The 20,857-nt window shown below is 37.2% G+C and overlaps 1 protein-coding gene across 1 annotated transcript in view; it reads right to left on the minus strand.

Moving 5' to 3' along the window:
* The window catches only part of CPNE8 (copine 8), a 209,653-nt gene that overhangs the window by 131,645 nt on the left and 57,151 nt on the right, over positions 1-20,857 (minus strand). The window contains exon 5 of the mRNA XM_002929624.4: positions 11,299-11,338. Within this exon, the coding sequence (XP_002929670.2) occupies positions 11,299-11,338 (40 nt within the window). The remainder of the gene's footprint in view (positions 1-11,298; positions 11,339-20,857) is intronic.

The raw sequence follows: 20,857 nt of genomic DNA on the forward strand, positions 1-20,857 counted from the left end.
TTTGGCTATTTTTAGGATGCAGCAGACACAGGAGAAGCTCAGAAAACCAGGTTAGAAGTTATCCTTTTCTAGGAGACATTTATGTTTATAAGAAAAATTTCCATTTGTAAGGGTGTCTCCCTCACTCTATAGGAAGTAGGGGGTTACTAATCTCTAGGAACTCTTCTTAGTGGAGAAGGCAAGAGAGACTTCGACCTGCATAAACCATGCCCTCTTTAATATGCTTTGCCTGAAAACCTCCCATAACTGGTTCCCCACCCACCAAAATCTCTTGTCTTTAGCTAGAGATAGTGTAAGGTTTGGACCATTTCAGGGCGTTATTCAGCTTTTCCTGGCATTTTACAAGTATACCATGTTATTAAATTTTCATTTGTTTTTCTCCCGTTAATCTGTCTTTTTCATTACAGAAGGTTGTCAGCCAAGAACCTAGAAGGGTAGAGGGAGAATTATTTTTCCTCCCTGACATAGTCCTAGAGATCAGATCAGGCAGGAATGTAATGAGAAAAGAGTGGGCCTCAAGTGAAGGGGAGAATTAAGATGAAGAGCCAGGATGGTGAAAGGCCCAGTTAGCTGAGCAAAAACAAACATACAAAAAAGCTGCCTTAGGCTAATCAGAAGCAACTGGAAGCCTTTTAGCAATGCAGGGTTACCAATAGAATAGTGCATTCATGAAAAGGGAAAGGATGGGACTTTAGGTAGGAAAAGAATGGGGCCCCAACTAGGCTCTGGAGGTATTTCAGGTATATAGACACTGAGACAGAACAAAGAGATCAGGAAAATTTAGACCACCCTATCCCAGTTACTAGGGTGAAAATGTTTTTCTAATAATTACATTGTAACCACAGAAAATAAAAGTAACCACAAACACTAACCAGGGCTCAAAGGAAAAGTTCACTATGAAGATTAACCAGATCTAGAAATACGTTTCTATAGATCACAGATGTCACAGAAACAGACTCTCACCCAGTGTATAAGTGTCACATCTAGTTCCAGGCCACTGCCCTAACCACCAGCAAGTTGCCTGGCAAAGTCCTAATAAAAGGCCAGAGATGAAAAGCCCTTATTGGTAACCTGGCTGGGAAACCCCCATCACTCCTGAGAGATTTTTCTGTATCCTTGCTTAATAAAACTCTATCATTTTGCTCGCTCTCTTTTGTCCATGAGATTCATTCTTCGATTCTGTGAGACAAAAACCTCGGTCTCCTACCTCATTCAGAAGATTACTCAGGTACCAGTGTGCAGAATGGACTGAGGGATGAGGGAAAATCTGGAAGCTGGATGAATCAGAAGACTGTAGGAGTTAATAAGAAGCCAAGTGTTAAGACCCAAACTACAGTTGCAGCAAGTGGTAGGAAACAGTGCAGAGAAAAGTGACAGGACTTGGTGTGAACTATACTTGCACATGGAGGTGATGTGAGAAACAAAGGCAGAAGAAAAATTATTAAATTTCCTTACTTCCTTTTTATTTTTTTTAAAGATTTTTATTTATTTATTCGACAGAGATAGAGACAGCCAGCGAGAGAGGGAACACAAGCAGGGGGAGTGGGAGAGGAAGAAGCAGGCTCATAGCGGAGGAGCCTGATGTGGGGCTCGATCCCGTAACGCCGGGATCACGCCCTGAGCCGAAGGCAGGCGCTTAACAGCTGTGCCACCCAGGTGCCCCTAAATTTCCTTACTTCCTATAGCCCACTGACAAGTCCTTGAAACAGGCAGAGTGACATTCCTCTGGGCACTCAGCTGCCTCAATGTTAATACTTCGTTAAGGGCAAAAGGCAATCTTAGCCCGACCCCCAGGATCCTGTAAGTCTACCGTAACATACACAAATTCCTTTGGCAACTTCTTTTATCTCTGCCCCCCAAGACACACGTTGGTAGTCATCTGCCAAGCATATGACCCGCCAATATATATCGGAAGGCTCTCATGACTCAGGTTTTAGCAGACAATAATAAATGATCTTTTCCCAACAACAGCCAGCCTCCTTAAGTTCCCTGAAACCTTGTTTCCAAAATTCCTTAGAGACTTACGCTATCTCTAATCCCCTCCCAACTTGAAAGTATATAATGGGCCACTGCTCATGCATGACCCCAGGGCAGCTCTTTCTGCCCATGGGTCCTATCCCTGTGTTTTAATAAAACCACCTTTTTGCACCAGACATCTCAAGAATTCTTTCTTGGCCGTAGGCTTCGAACCCTAACGTCTTTCCTACGTCAGCAAGGGTGTGCAGGGGGTACAGTGGAGATAGGAATAGAGAGACAGAAGATAACTCTAGATCTGAAACTTGATGGCTTACGGAATGGCACTGTCACCAGCTAAACCCAAGACCTGACCTTAATGGCTCACCTGCTTGTACTCATTGACCTTTGTCCCACATTTTTCCTTAAGTTCTTTCTAGCTTATCTCTTACTGAATGCAGGCAAAAAAGAACCAGCCAGGATAGCATCCCCTTCTGGAAACCGAAACTACCCCTAAAGCTTTAATGACTGCCCTGGCAAAGAGCCCTGGAGGAGCAGGCCACCCAGACCAGTTTGAGCTCAACCACTGACTCACACACGTGCAAATGGACCATGGAATGAAGGACAGTAACCTCCACCTCATTATAATGCCAAATTCTCCACCCAAGGAGGAGCACAAGCCTTATTAACATAACATGCAATGTATGTACAGGCATGTCTCCTTAAGGTGCATATGCAACCTTATGCCCACCTCTACATATGAAGACAAGGTTCCCCTTTCTAAATATTCCCGGGAACCCTAAATAAAAGGAACCCATCCACCCTTGCTCTTGCTTGGGGAGCCCCAGCTTTAGAAGTTACTCCGCATGATCTCATTTGCTGCAAATAAAGTTTCCTTCGTGTGACAACTCCACTTGGCGTATCTGTGACTCACCAAAGAGCGAACTCACATTAGTTCAGCTACAACATCGTCATGAAAGTGTAAATCATTTTCAATTTTGCTTCCAAGTAGGTAAAAAGTACTTTCAGTAAAGCCTTGACATATTTAAATTAAATATCCTTAATAACAACATGTCTTTCCCAATCTCAAAACAGACTTTACAGATATGTTTATGGGTTAAAAAACCTAAGTTTCTCTAAGTCTCATGGCAAAAAAGTCAGTGCTGAATACTAAAGATTTGGAATAGATCATTGTTCTTCTGAGTCAGCAGTGAAAAATACATGGGGGATTCTAGAACTCTTTTCTGTAGATACTGATACTGATAGGTAGCTATGCATGCTAAGCTGTTCTGTGCTATCATTCCTCAAAAAAACAAAACAGAAGTATTGAGCATATCCACATTAGGGTAGACATACTAGCAAATAGAGGACACACAAATATCATCATTGCTGAACAAAAGGGAAATTAAAATAATAAAATCAATAAAATGTGCACCAAAAAGATATGGTATGCATCTCTGTGAATTGCCTCTAGGGTTATTGCATACTTTGCCCCTAAATATTTACGGGATTTACGTAGTTGTTTCACTCTGTGTTTATGTATTTCCTATCGAGCAACATATTTACCATTCACAGTGGAAAAATCGGCATACAGTGATTGTTAATATGCCCTGCACTGGAAATTTCTATTGAATCTATTTTTTAGTCATATCGATGCTTCACATTTTCTATGCATTTTACACAATACAGTAATAGAATACATGTCCTTTAATGAATATTTTTAGATATTTTCATCTGTAGTTAGATAAAGATAGAAATAAAAATTACCTTTAACTCAAACTACTTTATTGTTTCTTACAATGGTGTTGTGTTCCAGGTGATGAGTCATTATAAATTACGCCATAAAAGAATTTCCAGTAATAAATCCAGGCATGTTTCCACAGCTTTAACACACACATAGACAAATCCAGTGTCCGGCAGTTGAGAAATGCTTCAATTTATTCAATCACATTGACTACTGGGCTTTCCCCACAATGACCAAGAGATTAATTTGCCAAATCAGTTAATTATTATTTTATAATCTAAATAATACACAGATAGAACCTAGTTTTGAAATCTATTTAAATGTACATAAGCCATGTTGTTAGTATACAGGGTACATTCTACCACTCTTTAGAAGTACCCAGATATGACCCTGAATGCAGTATGCTGTTGTTAAAGCTGAAAGGTCTAGCAATACAAAGTAAAGGAGGTAAGAAGAGTGGAAAGCATAGAATACAAAGCATTACAACAATTACATGAGTTTTGCATTGCATAGGTAGTTTAAAAAGTTATCAGCCCATCAGAGGGAGTCTTTAGATTATTCCCATTAACTACCTAAATCTAGTTTTATTACTAATATAATGCAGCTCAAAATCCAAGGAAGCACTGCTATACCATCAGATTCTAGCTGATTATTATACAAATATACAGTTGACTCTTGAACTACATGGGTTTAAACTGCATCGATGTTATACATCGATTTTTTTCAATAAATACAGTATAGTACCATAAATTTATTTCTCTTACGATTTTCTTAATAACATATTCTTTTCTCTAGCTTATTTTATTGTAAGAATACAGTATGTAGGGGCGCCTGGGTGGCACAGCGGTTAAGCATCTGCCTTCGGCTCAGGGCGTGATCCCGGCGTGATGGGATCGAGCCCCATGTCAGGCTCCTCTGCTGTGAGCCTGCTTCTTCCTCTCCCACTCCCCCTGCTTGTGTTCCCTCTCTCGCTGGCTGTCTCTATCTCTGTCAAATAAATAAATAAAATCTTTAAAAAAAAAAAAAAGAATACAGTATGTAACAAATATAAACTACAAAATACGTATTAAATGATTGTTTATGCTATCAGTAAGGCTTCTGGTCAACAGAAGGCTATTAGCCGTCAAGTTTTTAGGGAATCAAAAGTTACACACAGATTTTCAACTGTGTGGGGTTTGGCACCTCTAACCCCTTTGTTGTTCAGGGATCAACTGTATTTCTCTTCCTTTACTTTTTAATATGCAGCAGAGTGTCTTCTTCAACTGCATGCTTGAGCATAATATTCTAATTCCTCCAGACTTATTACTTCATTATTTCTTCATACCATTTTTTACTGATCAATTCCTCTATCTACATTTTATATTATATTGTGCTTAGCTACTTATCTATAACAAAACAGTACAACATATTCCTTAGAGTGAGAACTATGAGGGTCCATATTTGGGCTATACCCACCAAATAGTGTTCATCTAGCCAAATTGCAGCAGCCTTACGACTAGTCATTTTTGGTTCATAATCAGGGGAGTTCCCCAGGTGCAATCTAAAACTTGCCCCCGTACATAGAGGGCAAGAAAAGACTAAAGAAAAAGGCAGGCCACTCCAGACTGGTAGGTGGCAAGTTTATTAAGCAAGGGAACTTACATATGAGGCTTGTCTTGGGCAGCTGCAAGGTGAGTAGATCTCCACATCTGCCTGCCAGAATCTTAAGACTTTTTTTTTTTTTTTTTTAAAGATTTTTTTTTATTTATTCAACAGAGATAGAGACAGCCAGCAAGAGAGGGAACACAAACAGGGGGAGTGGGAGAGAAAGAAGCAGGCTCATAGCAGAGGAGCCTGACGTGGGGCTCGATCCCATAACGCCGGGATCACGCCCTGAGCCGAAGGCAGACGCTTTAACCGCTGAGCCACCCAGGCGCCCCTTAAGACTTTTTTATAGAGGCCTTAATAGGGTTCACTCATATACTCAGTACAGATGGTCTCAACAATACATTACTCTCTCAAGGCCTCTGTCCTTGGAACAGGACAGTGTGCACAACAGTGGGCAAAACATACATTTCGAGGTCAAGGGAGGGAGGGACCAGGTCCAGCTCACCAGTGGTCATGTCCTTTCAATGATCTCCTCTAACAGTTTCCTTAATTCCAGTCTTGCTTCCCATCCCCATCCTCCACTTCAGCTGCCAGTTGTTATTTAAATATATAAATCAGATTATGTCATCCTCCAGCAAAATCCATTAAAAATTTTTTTTTTGTAAGCCATGGCCTACAGATCTCCACATCATCTGAATTCGGTGTACTTTTTCAAACAATTTCATTCCGTTCTCCTCATTCACAGTACTCTAGAGATGGTAGCTATCTTTCAGTTACACCCACATTCCAAGTTCTTACCTGACTTAAGGTCCTTGCACTGTTCCTTTTGCCTGGAATGCTCTTCCTCTAGATTTTCAGTAGTTCCCTCCCTCCCTTTCTTAAGTATACCCAGGATGAGAACTGGTACAGAATCTCGCTGCCTGGTGAGGAAAACCAAAGCTTCTAGCTAGCGTTCTTCATTGGCCACTCTCTCTCAGTATCAATAGCTTAGAAGTGTATAAAGAAGTAAGTTATCTTAATCATTCTGCATTTGTTTCTATTAAATAGATCTCCTCACTCCACTCCCCCAATTACAAAGTGTAAGCTGTTTCAGGACAGGGACCTGGTTTGTCTTATACATTGCTACATTCCTCAGCACTTGAACAGCACCTGAAATACATTCATGGCTCACCTGATTTTATGAGAATACGTTAGAATTCAGTTCAGTTATATATGGATTAAATTGGCTTTTCTTCTAATGAAAAAAATTGTGCCCCACTTATAAATCTCCTCCTATGAGAAAATGCACTTCATGGTTCAAACAATTATCTTTCAAATGAAATTTTCAAATACAACTGATCTACACGTGGAAGCTTATATAGATGATACTTAGAAAATATATTAAAGAAGATACACATCTTCACTAAAGGCTGGTATTTCATGGTCAAAATAATCCAGTGATCCATTAACATATCTAAAACAAAAATTTTAGTGGGTACCTTCTGAAATCAACCAAATGAATAAATGCATTTTGGATTTCCTGGTGGGTATGAAAATTTAGTACACAAAGTACAGTTTTGATGTCATCTGGTCCAGAACACCAAGCAGAATCCTAGATTCACCAATTATGGTCCTGTTATTAATCTTTTCATTAATGATTTGGCTGGTGCAATTAAATTATGCAAATGAAAGTATGCTACGTAGTTCTGCTACTGGCATTAAGATGAGTGGGTTCAAAAGCAACTTAGAGAACAAAGCTGGAATTCAAAATGCCAGATTCTGTTCATAGGATCTAACACTTCAGTGGGGGGGGGGGGGGTAATTTTTNGGGGGGGATACTATTTCAGTAATTTCCTTAGAGAATCATCAAATGGATAAATCCTGCAAAGGAAATTGTCCCTGGATTCCATAAGTCAGCCTGGAACATAATGTTTCTCCACTAAGAACTTTTCTACCACTTATTATAAAATCAGTTAAAAGGATACCGATCCTTTATCCACTCACCTTGTATTCATTTGCAATGTTAGAAATCTAAGGTAAAATTCTATATTATATCTCCATTTTCCCTACTAGTTCCAAAAATTTAAGAATTTGACCCAAGATCCTTAAATACCGGAAATCAAACAAAGTCATCCTCAAAGGGGTTTCTGCCAAATTTATCAGAAATGAGAATGGAAAAAAAAAAAAAAAAGATTTTCTTATTATTGACTCAAGGAGTCTCTCTAGGCTACCAAATCCCCTTTGTGAAAGGCAAAGTACCTATTCTCCACATGCAAGCCCAGGCACTTTGCAGTCTCTCCTAAAAGGTTCCAGTTTTTATTCCACTTTGCAAAATTGGCAGGTAGACAACAACACTTTAAAACAATTGAATCCTCAGGGGGTAGACCTAGTTTGTTTATTGGCTCCTCTGATCTAAATGCCTCCTGAACTCTTTTTGGGTTGAATGAGTGATATGCTCTCCACCTAAAATCTATACTTGGACGCTTTTAAATCAGGAAGGGCTTTTGTTGTTAATTTCTAACAGGAATTCAAGACAGTACTCTCTAACAACTGTAACAATTCAAAAACACATTTCCTCCCTCTTCCGGCATGCTTCACCCATTTACAAGCGCAGACACTAACAAATTTGTATTGCTTACTAAATATATTTAAGAAATAAAATACAGAGAGTAATGTAAAGAATACATTAAAATGTGAGGTAATACAAAGTATGGGAACTATAAGAAGCTATGTGATAGTTAGAAGAAAGGTGATGAGAATCTGAATTAAGTAACAGGTAAGAAAGGAAAGAAGACAGAAGAGATAGAATACTTCACTAGAATGAACAGGATTTGGGTTTGTTCACAAGATGTGGTATGTGAGACAGAAAGTGGTTAACTACACAACCAAATTTTCTAAGTACGCTGTGTTGATGATAATTCTGGTGATAGATAATACAAGCAGAAGAGCAAAACTGGAACGGAAAAGGTCATACACTTTTGATATATTTGAGTTTTAGGCTTCTGCAGAATATCTACCAGGCAATATCTAACAAGCAGCTGGAAACTTGTATTTGCTGAGGTACGCAGAGGGACAGACACTTGGGACACATCAGGGTTAAGGCATGGAAATGGCTGAGATCTCCCAAGGAGAGCTGATACAGTGAGATGAGATGAAAGGTGAAAACAAAACCAGGAGAAACACTGATATTAAGGGATAGGAAGAGGAACTTAAAAAAAGAGGTAGCTAATGAGTAAACACAGAGGTAGGGAAAGAAGCAAGAGTTTTTTTAAAGATTGATTGATTGATTGATTTGAGAGAGAAAGCAAGCGCAGGGGGAGAGGCAGAGGGAGAAAGCGGGAGAGAAGCAGACTGCCCACCGAGCAGGGAGCCCAACGCAGGGCTCAATCTCACGACCCTGAGATCATGACCTGAGCCAAATCAAGAGTTGCACGCTCAAACGAATGAGCCACCTGGGCACCCCCGCAAGGGAGGCATTTCTGTGGAAGTCAGAGGAGATGAGGATTTCAAGAACAAAGCAGTCGATTTTGTCCAAAATAATGGGGAATTCAAGTAAAGTAGAAAGTGAAGAGAGGCCATGAAATTTTTCTCTAACCTATGTCAAGAATAGTTCAAGCAGAAATGAAAACCAAAACACAGTAAAGTAAGATGGTAGAACTCTAGGCTGTTCTGAAAAGAACTATGGTGATAAGAAGGTGGTGGTAAAGAGATAACATGAGGGTAAAGCAGAGTCAAGGTACCAGGAGGAAGACATGAAGTGCTTGTGGAAAAACATAAAGAGCTATTCTGCAAAAGAAAAATTGTAAAAGATATGTTCATTCATGGCTTTTATAGTACATATCTCTTATATAATAATAATTACAGATTATTTAAGGAAAATATAGTTAATCATGCTTGAGGTATCTTTCTATCCCATATACTACTCTCTGCCCTGGACAACATTGGTAAGGACCACATGCTACCACGTTGACACCCTCAAAATAGCCAACCCCATGGGAATCTCCTTACCTGCCCAATTATCATGCCCTCTAAAAAGTAATTTGAACTGAGAAACACAGAAATTATATTCAGGGAGAGTGGGCATTTGAAAGTCTATGTCCACTCAGGGTTTAGGGAGCTCATTTTTCCTATGTGTACAAAGATGAATAAACAGAGAGACTTGGTCTTCGGAGAGAAACAGAACCTCAGAGAAGAATCATAATGGAAAGAATATGTGGCCTCAGAGGGAGAGAAATCGAGAAAATAGCTGTCTCAGTCCCAACCCACACACCTGTTTCTAGCTGCAGTTCCTATAAGGGCAAGCTACACATCACATCTGTGAGACACTCCTAAATCTCTTTAATGTTAACCACCTACGTGTGAGGTAAATGACTGCATTTTCTTTCCTTGCAACGAAATTTTGACTAGAAAATGGAATTCTTTTTATAGCCACAATGCTATAAATCTTATGAGGAGGGCATGGCAACTGCCATGAACTGTATTTATGGGGAGTAATGAGCTTATTACAGTATTTGTTTTCAATTTGTAGAAAAGTCAATTAGAAAGACTATTCTCTGGGGGCGCCTGGGTGACTCAGTGTGTTAAGCATCTGCCTTTGGCTCAGGTCATAATCCCAGGGTCCTGGGATCAAGCCCTGCATCAACCAGGCTTCCTGCTCAGTGGGGAGTCTACTTCTCCCTCTCCTCCTGCACTCTCTCTCTCAAATAAAACATAAAATAAAATCCTTTAAAAGAAGGAAAGACTTTTCTTTGAATGCTTCTTCAGTGATTCTGCTCTATGCTCCATAACAAAAATAAATATCATAGCTTCCTTATTACGACAGACAAGAACAGTAAATTGTGATTTTTACCACCATTTTTACCAGCTTTCCAGTTTCCCTAAATCACCGTTTTAGCTTGGGATAACCTCTCATGTGTCTTCTCTTCTCTGAATCATGACATTACCCCTCTCCAAACTACACTGAAAATCATATATATATATCCATCATATATATATATATATATGATATATATATAAATATCCATCATATATATATATGATATATATATATATCATATATATATATATATATCCATCTATTCTAATCAATAGGCTACAACAATGGAGACATGAAAATTCTCACCCCCCCTGACCCTCTGCGCACAACTATTACTCCTCCCAGCCTCACTTCTCAAGCCTGGCACGGCTGCCGAATTCTACAGCCAGGTACTCAGATTCCACTTGGAACCTGGTTACATTCCTTTCAGCCCCCATTCAGCCCTTCCTCCTTGTTTGGCCTAATTCCATTCCCACAGTTCAATAAACAGGCGGATCAGATCATCAGTGCTTGGCCAGACGATCTCGCCTTCATCCCTTCCTCCAGACCTCTGCCTAGTTCTGATGCCCTTGCTGCTCCTGAACCTGGGAATATCCCAGGGAACAGTTGTGGCCTGGGGAGAAGAGCTCTTGAGACAGGAGCAGTGGGCAGATGGAGGGGAGATCAGGACCCAAAAGGAAAAAAAAGAGACTGTAGGTGAACTTGAGGATAGACTCTGTATGTCCACCTTGCTCATACTGTACCCTCAGAAACTGAAATAGTACCAGCATGAGGAGGCACTTAGAAAATATCATTGAAAGAATGGACCACAAGGACAGCAGAATTAGCAAATCACTGCGTACACCCAAGAACTTCTCATTCTTTCCGAAGTGAAGCCTCTCCAAATGACACAGGCTCACTATTTCATCTTGCTTAACCTGACCCAACTCCAAACGATGCAGGGAATTGGCAACATTTCTTTTTAAAAATATATAAGAAGTAAATAATAAACAAGGTGAATCCATTTCACCTACGAAAGATATCTTTGCTTTAATATGTTCCTCCAAATGTTATTCTAGGGTCCTTGAAAAATGTTATTTATCTTCTATGACAATTATTACAGGAAAAGTTAGGGACATATACTTTTTATATTAATATACCAACATAAACACCAATCATAAATCATGATATTGTAATTTATCTTATGGACTCATCATAAAAACATAAAGTATAAACTTACATGTTTGGACAGGTTGGGGCTCTTGGAATCAACATCATACCTAAGAGATAAAAAGAGAAAACTCAAATTATTTCCACCAAATACAGCTACAGAAAAATATCAGTGTTTTACAAAAAAAAAACTATAAATAATATAAATCAAATCAATCAAATCAATCATGAAAAACTCGCAAATTTAGAAGTTTCTTCTAATCTGTAACATATACGCCAATGGTAGAATTCACAATCTCCGGGTCCTTTTATTTCCACAACCTAAGTAGAGGTCCTGATACTTTTAGTCATCATTTCTGCTGCTTGATAAGAAAGTTTAAAACTTCTCTTCCATACTATTGTTAAAAAAGTTTAAAAAATAAAAATAAAACAAAACAAAACAAAAAGACTTCTCTTTTGTGTGAATCAATAGTATCCTAATACTGCTCAAAATTCCCCAATAACTGCAATTCCTCTCCACTGGATACCACTAAAAAATAAACAGGCGCTGGTTAACAGGCGGTCATTTGTGTACATTCTAATTTTTATTTAGTATTTTAAATGCTACTGTTGACTTTGAAATTTGGCTGAATAATGAGACATTACTTTTCCCCAGTCAATCGCTGGACTTAGGGAAACCATGTATTTTACAGAAAGAGAAATGCATTCATATGGGATTATGTCCTGTCGTGTTTTTGACCAGTTGGTACTGTAAATAAATGATTTCTTAGAAAGATCCTGGGAAAACATCGGTTGCTCTCACTTTAGCCCCTCCTTTTAAAGAATTTGGAGAAAAAGTAAGATCGCTAACAGTCAAAACAACCTCAAATCTCTCAAGTTTTAAGTAGGAAAATATTCGTACTGGCTCCCGTATTTCTCCCAAATCATATTCCTTTCACACTTCTTGTGCACAGCTTCCTACCAAAAGTTTTTGTCTTTTTTTTTTTAAGGTTAATTAAAGTCTTTGGTCTCACATAACAAGAATGTTTTTACAGAGAAACAAAGCATCTCAATCAATAAAAGACAAAGAAACCGAGTTCACAGAATGTACCAATGCTGAGCAAGTTTCACTTACTCCTTAGCAAAGCATGTTCACTACAGACTGGCTTCAGAGCTGTGTGATGCAAAAATACCTGCCTGGGAAGAATTACAAATTACTCTCCTTCCCATCAGGGCATTCTGATCACTATGAACAGCTGTAACCTTGAATTTTCAATCAGCTAATTGCCAACATCTACTGAAAACCTACAGATGTTAGTACAAAAAATATTTCTTATTCAAGACAATTTTTTAAGACTAAGATTGAAATTAGCAACTACAGCAATATCAAAGGTGAAAAATAATGGCTGGCTTCTTCCCAAGAATCAGAAGCTGTTTTCTATAAAGGGTGTACTGTGGACCAGGGAGAAATAATAGGGTGTGCTCAGTTCTGTTAAAAGAAGCAAAAAGAAAAGGAGTTTATGTTTTCATCACAAAGAGTTTAAGTATCTTCAAATATAATCCCCTTTCCTTGCCTTTAACAAAGCTTTTTTCAAGCTAATATCTCCAAAATATGCAATTTACAGCCTACTTCTGAGGGCTTTAGGTAATACGCTGGATTATAATGCATTTGAAATTATCATGAGTTTTCCTTTCATGAAATTTGCCTGCTAACTATTCTAAAAGTATCAAGACCACTCTGGTCCTCACCCTCAGAGGTCAGACATCAACACTACATCCTGAATAGTTAAAATACGTGTGTGCTTATGTGTATGAGTGCCATACTTTCATTAAAGAGAAGAGATTATATGGAAAGCAGGAAGCTAAGTAGTTCACCCCTAAGAGGGTGCAGCCCACTGCCTAAATTTACTCATGTCAATTTTGTAAACTTGAAGCTGCTACTGAAATAGTATTACCAGAGTACTGAATCGGCAGTAACTGATTTGGATGGATCCTAAGGATCATGTTTTCAATTAGAGGTAAGAGATGTTGACTAGAGTTTCTCCTGTACTTCTGAAATTCCATCGAAGGCTCCAACTGAAAACCAAAGATGCTAAGGACCCCCTTCTGCTTGGCTCAGTGGTACTCAAGAGTCACCCTCAGAGTCAGCCCTTCTCTATAAACTGACTCATAAAGGGACAGGCTATTCCTACTTCTTGGGCAGCAAGAGGGGGTTCCTTCCACTCCCCACAGCCAAGTGAAGGGGAGCTCCAAAATCTGAGGTGCCTGAAGAAGGAGAAGACAGCGACTGGTTTCTGAGCTATAGAATCTGCCTACAGGTCCAGCCTGTGGCTGCCAATAAAAGACAATGTCAGGTGACAGTCCTAAGAAGTGCCTTCTGAGAACTGAGGGACAAGCAGAGTGTGCGACCCGTGTCACCCTTAAGGTCTAGATTCTTCAGAAGATAAGAGACCATACCTCTCCCCGTCCCCCAAGTTCATCTACTTTTCCTCTTCGCCCCTGCTCTCCTGCGAGTTGTTAAAACAACAGCTTCATTGGAGGGGAGAGGAAGTGAAGAGTTCTGAAATAAGTTTGAGATTAAAATTCTAAAGTGAAGAGTACATATGATTAACAAAATAAGATGGTTCTAATAAACGAAAGTGACTGAAAACTCTCAAAATTAGACCTTGACATTATTAAGGGAGTCTTTAACCAATGGGAAAAACTGGAATTACAGTATTGGGAAGAAATTTTTAAAAAACTTACTTTCCTCAAAGTGTTGAGATCCTTCAAAAATAAAATACAATAACATTATACATTCCACAATTATCACCATTCGATTTATCAAGAAGGAAAATAATTTGCGAGGTAAGTCAAATCTAGACTCCTAACTACCTTGTTGCTGTTCCAGTCTAAGTGAAAAAACAAGAGTGAAAAAGATTATATCTCATTTCTCCTATTCTCTAGCTCATGTTAGATAGTGATGTGACTACCCATACCTCTTGCCCAAAGGCATTTTTGTGCAGCTGTTCTGCCAATAATAGTTTTCAACTGTGACAAAAAAGTGATTTATAAAGTACTTATACTATTATCACTGTGATAATTTTATTTTATTTTTTTTTAAAGGTTTTATTTATTTATTTGACAGAGATAGAGACAGCCAGCGAGAGAGGGAACACAAGTAGGGGGACTGGGAGAGGAAGAAGCAGGCTCACAGCGGAGGAGCCTGATGTGGGGCTCGATCCCGTAACGCCAGGATCATGCCCTGAGCCGAAGGCAGACGCTTAACCGTTGTGCCACCCAGGCGCCCCATCAGTGTGATAATTTTAACAAAATAAATAAATGCCAACGTTTCTGACCTATCTGTGATCCATACGTAGTATGATGACAGAGACCATGTCTCTTAAATGAAGAAGTACACATTGAATCAAAAAGGCAAGAGAATTTTAAAATTCATAGTTGATAAACTAATCTTAAATGTATATCTCAGGCATATTACAATAACAATAATAATTACTATGAATTAATCAGAACTTACAGGAATTTAGCCCAGTTTTGACAGGAAGACGTATTCATTCTGTCTCTCCCTCTCTTTCTCTGTCATTACAATTTTCTATCAGCATTGAAAGTTAAATAAAAAAAGGATCCTGAAAAACATTTTTCAAACCTTCCATAATAGGCAATTCTTTATATCACACACTTCTCACAGCTTCTTTTTAATTGTTTTTTTAGAAGTTTATGAAATCAGTGGACAGATGAAATAAAACACAATTCTGAAAACCATTTGCATCTGTCTGTTGGCCAGTCTGGACTACTGTATTCCTCAACATCACTGTTCCCTCAAGGGGACATGTTGTCATAAATGCGTTGGAGTATCACTGTAGTTCTCTGGGGGATGCAGACTGGGGTTACAAATGATTTTATTGCCTACTTTATCCTGTTTTTATTTTCCAAATATCCTACAATGAATATTTTTTCCTAGGAATAACACATTGCTAAGACAAAATTTAAAGACCAATTATAATTAGGTATACTAATGAACAAACAGATACACATAACAATGAACAAATGAACAGTAAACAATGAACAGTGAACAAATAAAGTGTTTTCCACACTTATTTGGGTAGATATGCTGGAAAAATCACAAAGGAAGGAAGGAAGGAAGGAAGGAGAAAGAAAGAAAGAAAGAAAGAAAGAAAGAAAGAAAGAAAGAAAGAAAGAAAGAAAACCTGTTCTCACAGTTTAAAGGTGTTATGTGAGATATTCTAATACATGGTAAATCAAAAGAATTAACTAAAGTGATATCAAAATTACGACATGAACTAAGAATATACTTGTTACTTTTCTCAATAATCAGGTATCCCTTTCTTTGGCCCTAATTGTTTGAATTTTTCAGAGATGCTATACAATTGAAATAAAGCTCTTTGAATCAAATTGCTGAAATTAACCAAATGTATTCAAAAGATAAAATCATACATAATTCAATTTTGTAATATGCTTTCACATTTTGAACATTACATAATTTCCGTGAAAATTACTATAATTTTTAGAAGAAAAGAGAAAGCTGGAGAAGTTAAAACATATCAATTTACCTACACTAATTTCTATCATTCTATTTCTTCTTGTCACACTGAGATGAAATAATATAACATGCTCCCATTCCTATCAAACATAGCAATTTCCTAGACAGTCTTACTCTTGTTTATTTAGATAGATTAAATATATTCTATCATACTATTATATTCAATGTGCAGCAGAATACTTTAAACATATACTTTCATCAGTATTAGATAACCAAGGCAAAAATAAAAATATCCTAGTTTAGACATAATTTTTAGACTGCATAAAATATTAGAAATTCAGGTTTTGTAGCATTTAATTACAAACTATTTTAGTCAAAATCTGATCCTTTGAACATATTACACTTTCTGGGCCTTGGTTTTCTTATTTACAAAAATGGATTAATTCCACCTCAGAAATTTGTTGGGTGGGTTAAAGTTATATATGCGTATGATTCTATTACAAACTGTGAATAAGAGTAGTCATATTACTAACAAAAGTAACCTCTTTTTGTCTGTGCCTACAAAACTCAAACTCCATGAGCTTCTATAACTATTTCATTTAGTTTATAAATAACTGGAAGATGTTAGTAACAAACATATTAAGCCATCTTATCATTCCTTTCTTCTGAATTTCTGCCAGTAAATGTATAGTTTTGTTTTCCTTTTTTTTTAATTCCCTGAAATACATACAGTGAAGTTAAACAATATTATTGATTTACCATCAAATACTAGAGAAGAATGTGACGTTCTAGCAATGCCCTAACTTCCTCCTACCTTTAAGTCTTCCCTTGTTCATGGTAAGCATATCTAGTAAGCTTACAAACATGACGTAAGTACCAGGTATCTCCCTAACCTAATACATTCTCATTTGGACTCACTAGTTTGTCAGATTGATTGTTGAAACACTACCTATTTAAACAGGCATAATATTTGAAGACTAACTAGCACTGAGATCAGTGGAATTACATTTCTTGCACTGGACACTTTTTTTAAAACCCATTAGCTTCCATAGCCACATCTTCAGTAGAGATGAGAACGTGATCACCAACCTCTGGACAGGTAAATCATTCTTTACCTTCTTTTCCTCTCTAGAATGATTAGCCCAGCTCTTAATTTTTGCTCTTTGGTCTACTGACTAACAAACACTTGATTGCTATCATCCTTTTGAAAGCACCCTTCTTTTCATTCCATTTGTGAAATTCTGTAATAGCCACAGTTACGACATAGGTGATAAAGGATGAGTAGGGCATAGGCTTAAGAAACCAGGGCCAAGTAGGAACAGTGGTGATACAGTCACCGGCAGCAGCTGCTTGTGATGGTGACACAGGCTTTTGGGCAGACAGCAACCAAAACAAAATAGAAATGGTTCTGAAAATCAGAGCTAAAACACAGGCAACAAGTTCAGAGAATGAAGCATATAGGATCTTGGCTTTACAGGCATATTCTACCAAACTTTAAAGAAGAATGGATACCTATGCTCCTTACACTATTTCAAAAAATAGAATGGGAAGGAAAACTTCCAAATTCAGTCCACGAGGCCAGCATTACCCTGATATCAAAACCAGATAGACACCACACCAGAAAAGAGAACTACAGGCCAATATCTCTGATGAACATAGATGCAAAAATTCTCAACAAAATACTAGCAAACTGAATTCAACGATACATTAAAAAAATCATTCACCATGATCAAGTAGGATTTATTCCTGAGTTGCAAGGGTGGTTCAATATTCGCAAATCCATCAATGTGACACATCACATCAATAAAAGAAAGGATAAGAACCACATGATCATTTCAATAGATGCAGAAAAAGCATTTGACAAAGTACAACATCCATTCGTGATAAAAACCCTCAACAAAGTAGGTTTAGAGGGAATATACCTCAACATAATAAAGGCCATATATGAAAAAACCCACAGCTAACATCACCGTTAATGGGGGAAAACCGAGAGCTTTTCCCCTAAGGTCAGGAACAGGGATGTCCACTCTCACCGCTATTATTCAACACAGCCACAACAATCAGAGAAAAAGAAGCTATAAAGGGCATCCAAATTGGTAAGGAAGAAGTAAAACTTTCACTATTTGCAGATGACATGATACTCTATATATAGAAAACCCAAAAGACTCCACCAAAAAACTGCTAGAACTGATAAATGAATTCAGTAAAGTTGCAGGATACAAAAATCAGTGTGCAGAAATCTTGCATTTCTATACACCAATAATGAAGCATCCAAAAAAGAAATTAAGAAAACAATCCCATTTATAATTGCACCCAAAATAATAAGCTACCTACGAATAAACCTAACCAAAGAGGTGAAAGACCTGTATTCTGAAAGCTATAAAACAGTGATGAAAGAGATTGAAGATGAGATAAAGAAATGCAAAGACATTCTCCATGCTCATGGATTGGAAGAACAAATATTGTTAAAATGTCTATACTACCCAAAGCAATCTACATATTGAATGCAATCCTTATCAGAATACAGCACTTTTCACCCACTAGAACAAAGAATTCTAAAATGTTTATGGAACCACAAAACAAATGGTGTTGGGAAAACTGGACAGCCACATGCAAAATAATGAAACTGGACTGCTTTCTTACACCATACACAAAAATAAATTCAAAATGAATTGAAGACCTAAATGTGAGACTGGAAACCATAAAGACCTAGAAGAGAACACAGGCAGTAACTTCTTTGACATCGGACTTTGACATAGCAACTTCTTTCTTGACTATGTCTCCTGAGGCAAGGGAAGCAAAAGCACAAATGAACTATTAGGACTTCAAGATAAAAAAGCTTCTGCACAGCAAAGGAAACAATCAACAAAACTAAAAGGTAACCTACTAAATAGGAGAAGGTATTTGCAACTGACATATCCGATAAATGGTTAATATGCAAAATAAGTAAAGAACATACAAAACTCAACACCTCCCCACCAAATGATCCAATTGAAAATGGGCAGAAGACATGAAGAGATATTTCTCCAAAGATGTCCTGATAGCCAACAGACACATGAAAAGATGTGTTCATCATCACTTACCATCAGGGAAATGCAAATCAAAACTACATTGAGGTATCACCTCACTCCTGTTAGCATGGCTAAAATCAACAATACAAAAAGCAGCAGGTGTGGACAAGGTTTTGAAGAAAAAGGAGCCCTCATGCATTGTTGGTGGGAATGCAAACTGGTGCAGTCACTGGAGAAAACAGTATGGAGGTTCTTCAAAAAGTTAAAAACAGAACTATCTTATGATCCAATCCCACTACTAGATATTTACCCAGGAATACAATAACACTGACTCAAAGGAATACATGCACCGCTGTGTTTATAGCAGCATTATTTACTATAGCTAAATTATGGAAGCAGCCCAAGTGTCCACTGATTGATGAACGGATAAAGAAGATGCGGTGCGTGTGTGTGTGCGTGTGTATATATAAATATATATATGTGTATATATAAATATATGTAAATTTATATATATAATATATATATAAATGTGTATATATATATATATAACGTCATATTATTCAGCCATAAAAAAGAATGAAATCTTGCCATTTGCAATGACATAGATGGAGCTAGAGAGTATAATGCTAAGTGAAGTAAGCCAGTCAGATAAAGACAAATACTATATGATTTCACTTATATGTGGAATTTAAGAAACAATACAAACAAGCTAAGGGAAAAAAATAAGAGAAAGAGAGAGACAAATCAAGAAACAGATTCTTAATTTTAAAGAACAAACTGATGTTACCAGAGGGGATGTGTGTGGGAGGATGGGTTAAATTGATAATGGGGATTAAGGAGTGCACTAGTTGTAATGAGCACAGGGTGATGTATGGAAGTGTTGAATTACTATATTGTACACCTGAAACTAATATAAAACTGTATGTTAACTAACAGGAATTAAAAAAAAAACTTAAAAAGCATATGGGATCTCTAAATTGGTCTCAAAGATTAGAATTGGGATTGAGTACTCTTGTCCACATCTTTTTATCCTAAAATTTGACTCTGAATAATTTATACTCTGAAAATTTTTTTTAAAATTATAAGAAATTTACATACCAGGGTACTTGCTATAGGATTACATGTAATAGTAAAAATAGAACAATCCAAAATGTCCTTCAGTAGATGTTTGGCTATGTAAATTGTGTTTTCTCAAGCAATGAAAATTATGCAGCATTAAAATAAATGAAACATGTATATAACATGGTGGCATACAAAGATACCTGAAAAATTCAAGTAATAGAGAAATATTTGTGTTTTTCAAAATACTGAGACTCCCATATGCTTGTATATCTTCAAAAAGAAGATCTGCAAGTAAAGATCTACAAAATCAAGTCATTTACGTTTTTGGTTGTTTGTGGGTTGAGGTTTTTTTTGGTTTTTTGTGGGTTTTTTGGTATTGAACTAACAGGAAACTTTCACTTTTAAATGCCTATATTATTTAAAGTTTATAATAAATATTTACTACTTTTAAATGAAAGAAAGCTATACAAACAAATAAGAAAGGGAGAGAGGAAGAGAAATAACAAGAACAAGAAAGAATCATGAAGTAGTGGCTGGTTTCAGGATCAAGTTAAGTCTAAAACCAGAGAGAAAAAATTAAGCAGATACCATGCTGGGGTGAGAGAGAACAGCTGCTATGAAGGCCTGAACAACAGAACAACCACATTCGACATAATTTATACGTGGCTTTTAAATAACAACACTGTGCAATCTCCAGGATGAACATGGTCAGGAAATCATTATATTCCACTTTAGGATTTTTTCCTCAGAAGTATCATTTTTACTATTTGAAAAGGAGCTTCAAGGACATAAAAAGTGAACGGGATATAATAAATTTTGTTTGATAAATATAATGAATACTTAGAACTCCTATAACTCTTGAAAAAAGGGCCTGGTATAAGATTCTCCTTTTTTAAACAGAAAGTTATTTTACTGCACACATTTTAGAGGAAAATGAGAAAGGCTGTTAAGGACAGATAAGTTTCTTTTTACATTAGGAAGCAATCTAGGACGTTTTCAAAGAAGATATTAATACTTGTATCAAAAAAATATTTATAAAGTGTGACAGCCTGGTACATTTTATTGTTTCCAGCTAT

Source organism: Ailuropoda melanoleuca, chromosome 16 (genome assembly GCF_002007445.2).
Source record: "Ailuropoda melanoleuca isolate Jingjing chromosome 16, ASM200744v2, whole genome shotgun sequence".
Lineage (NCBI taxonomy): Eukaryota > Metazoa > Chordata > Mammalia > Carnivora > Ursidae > Ailuropoda > Ailuropoda melanoleuca.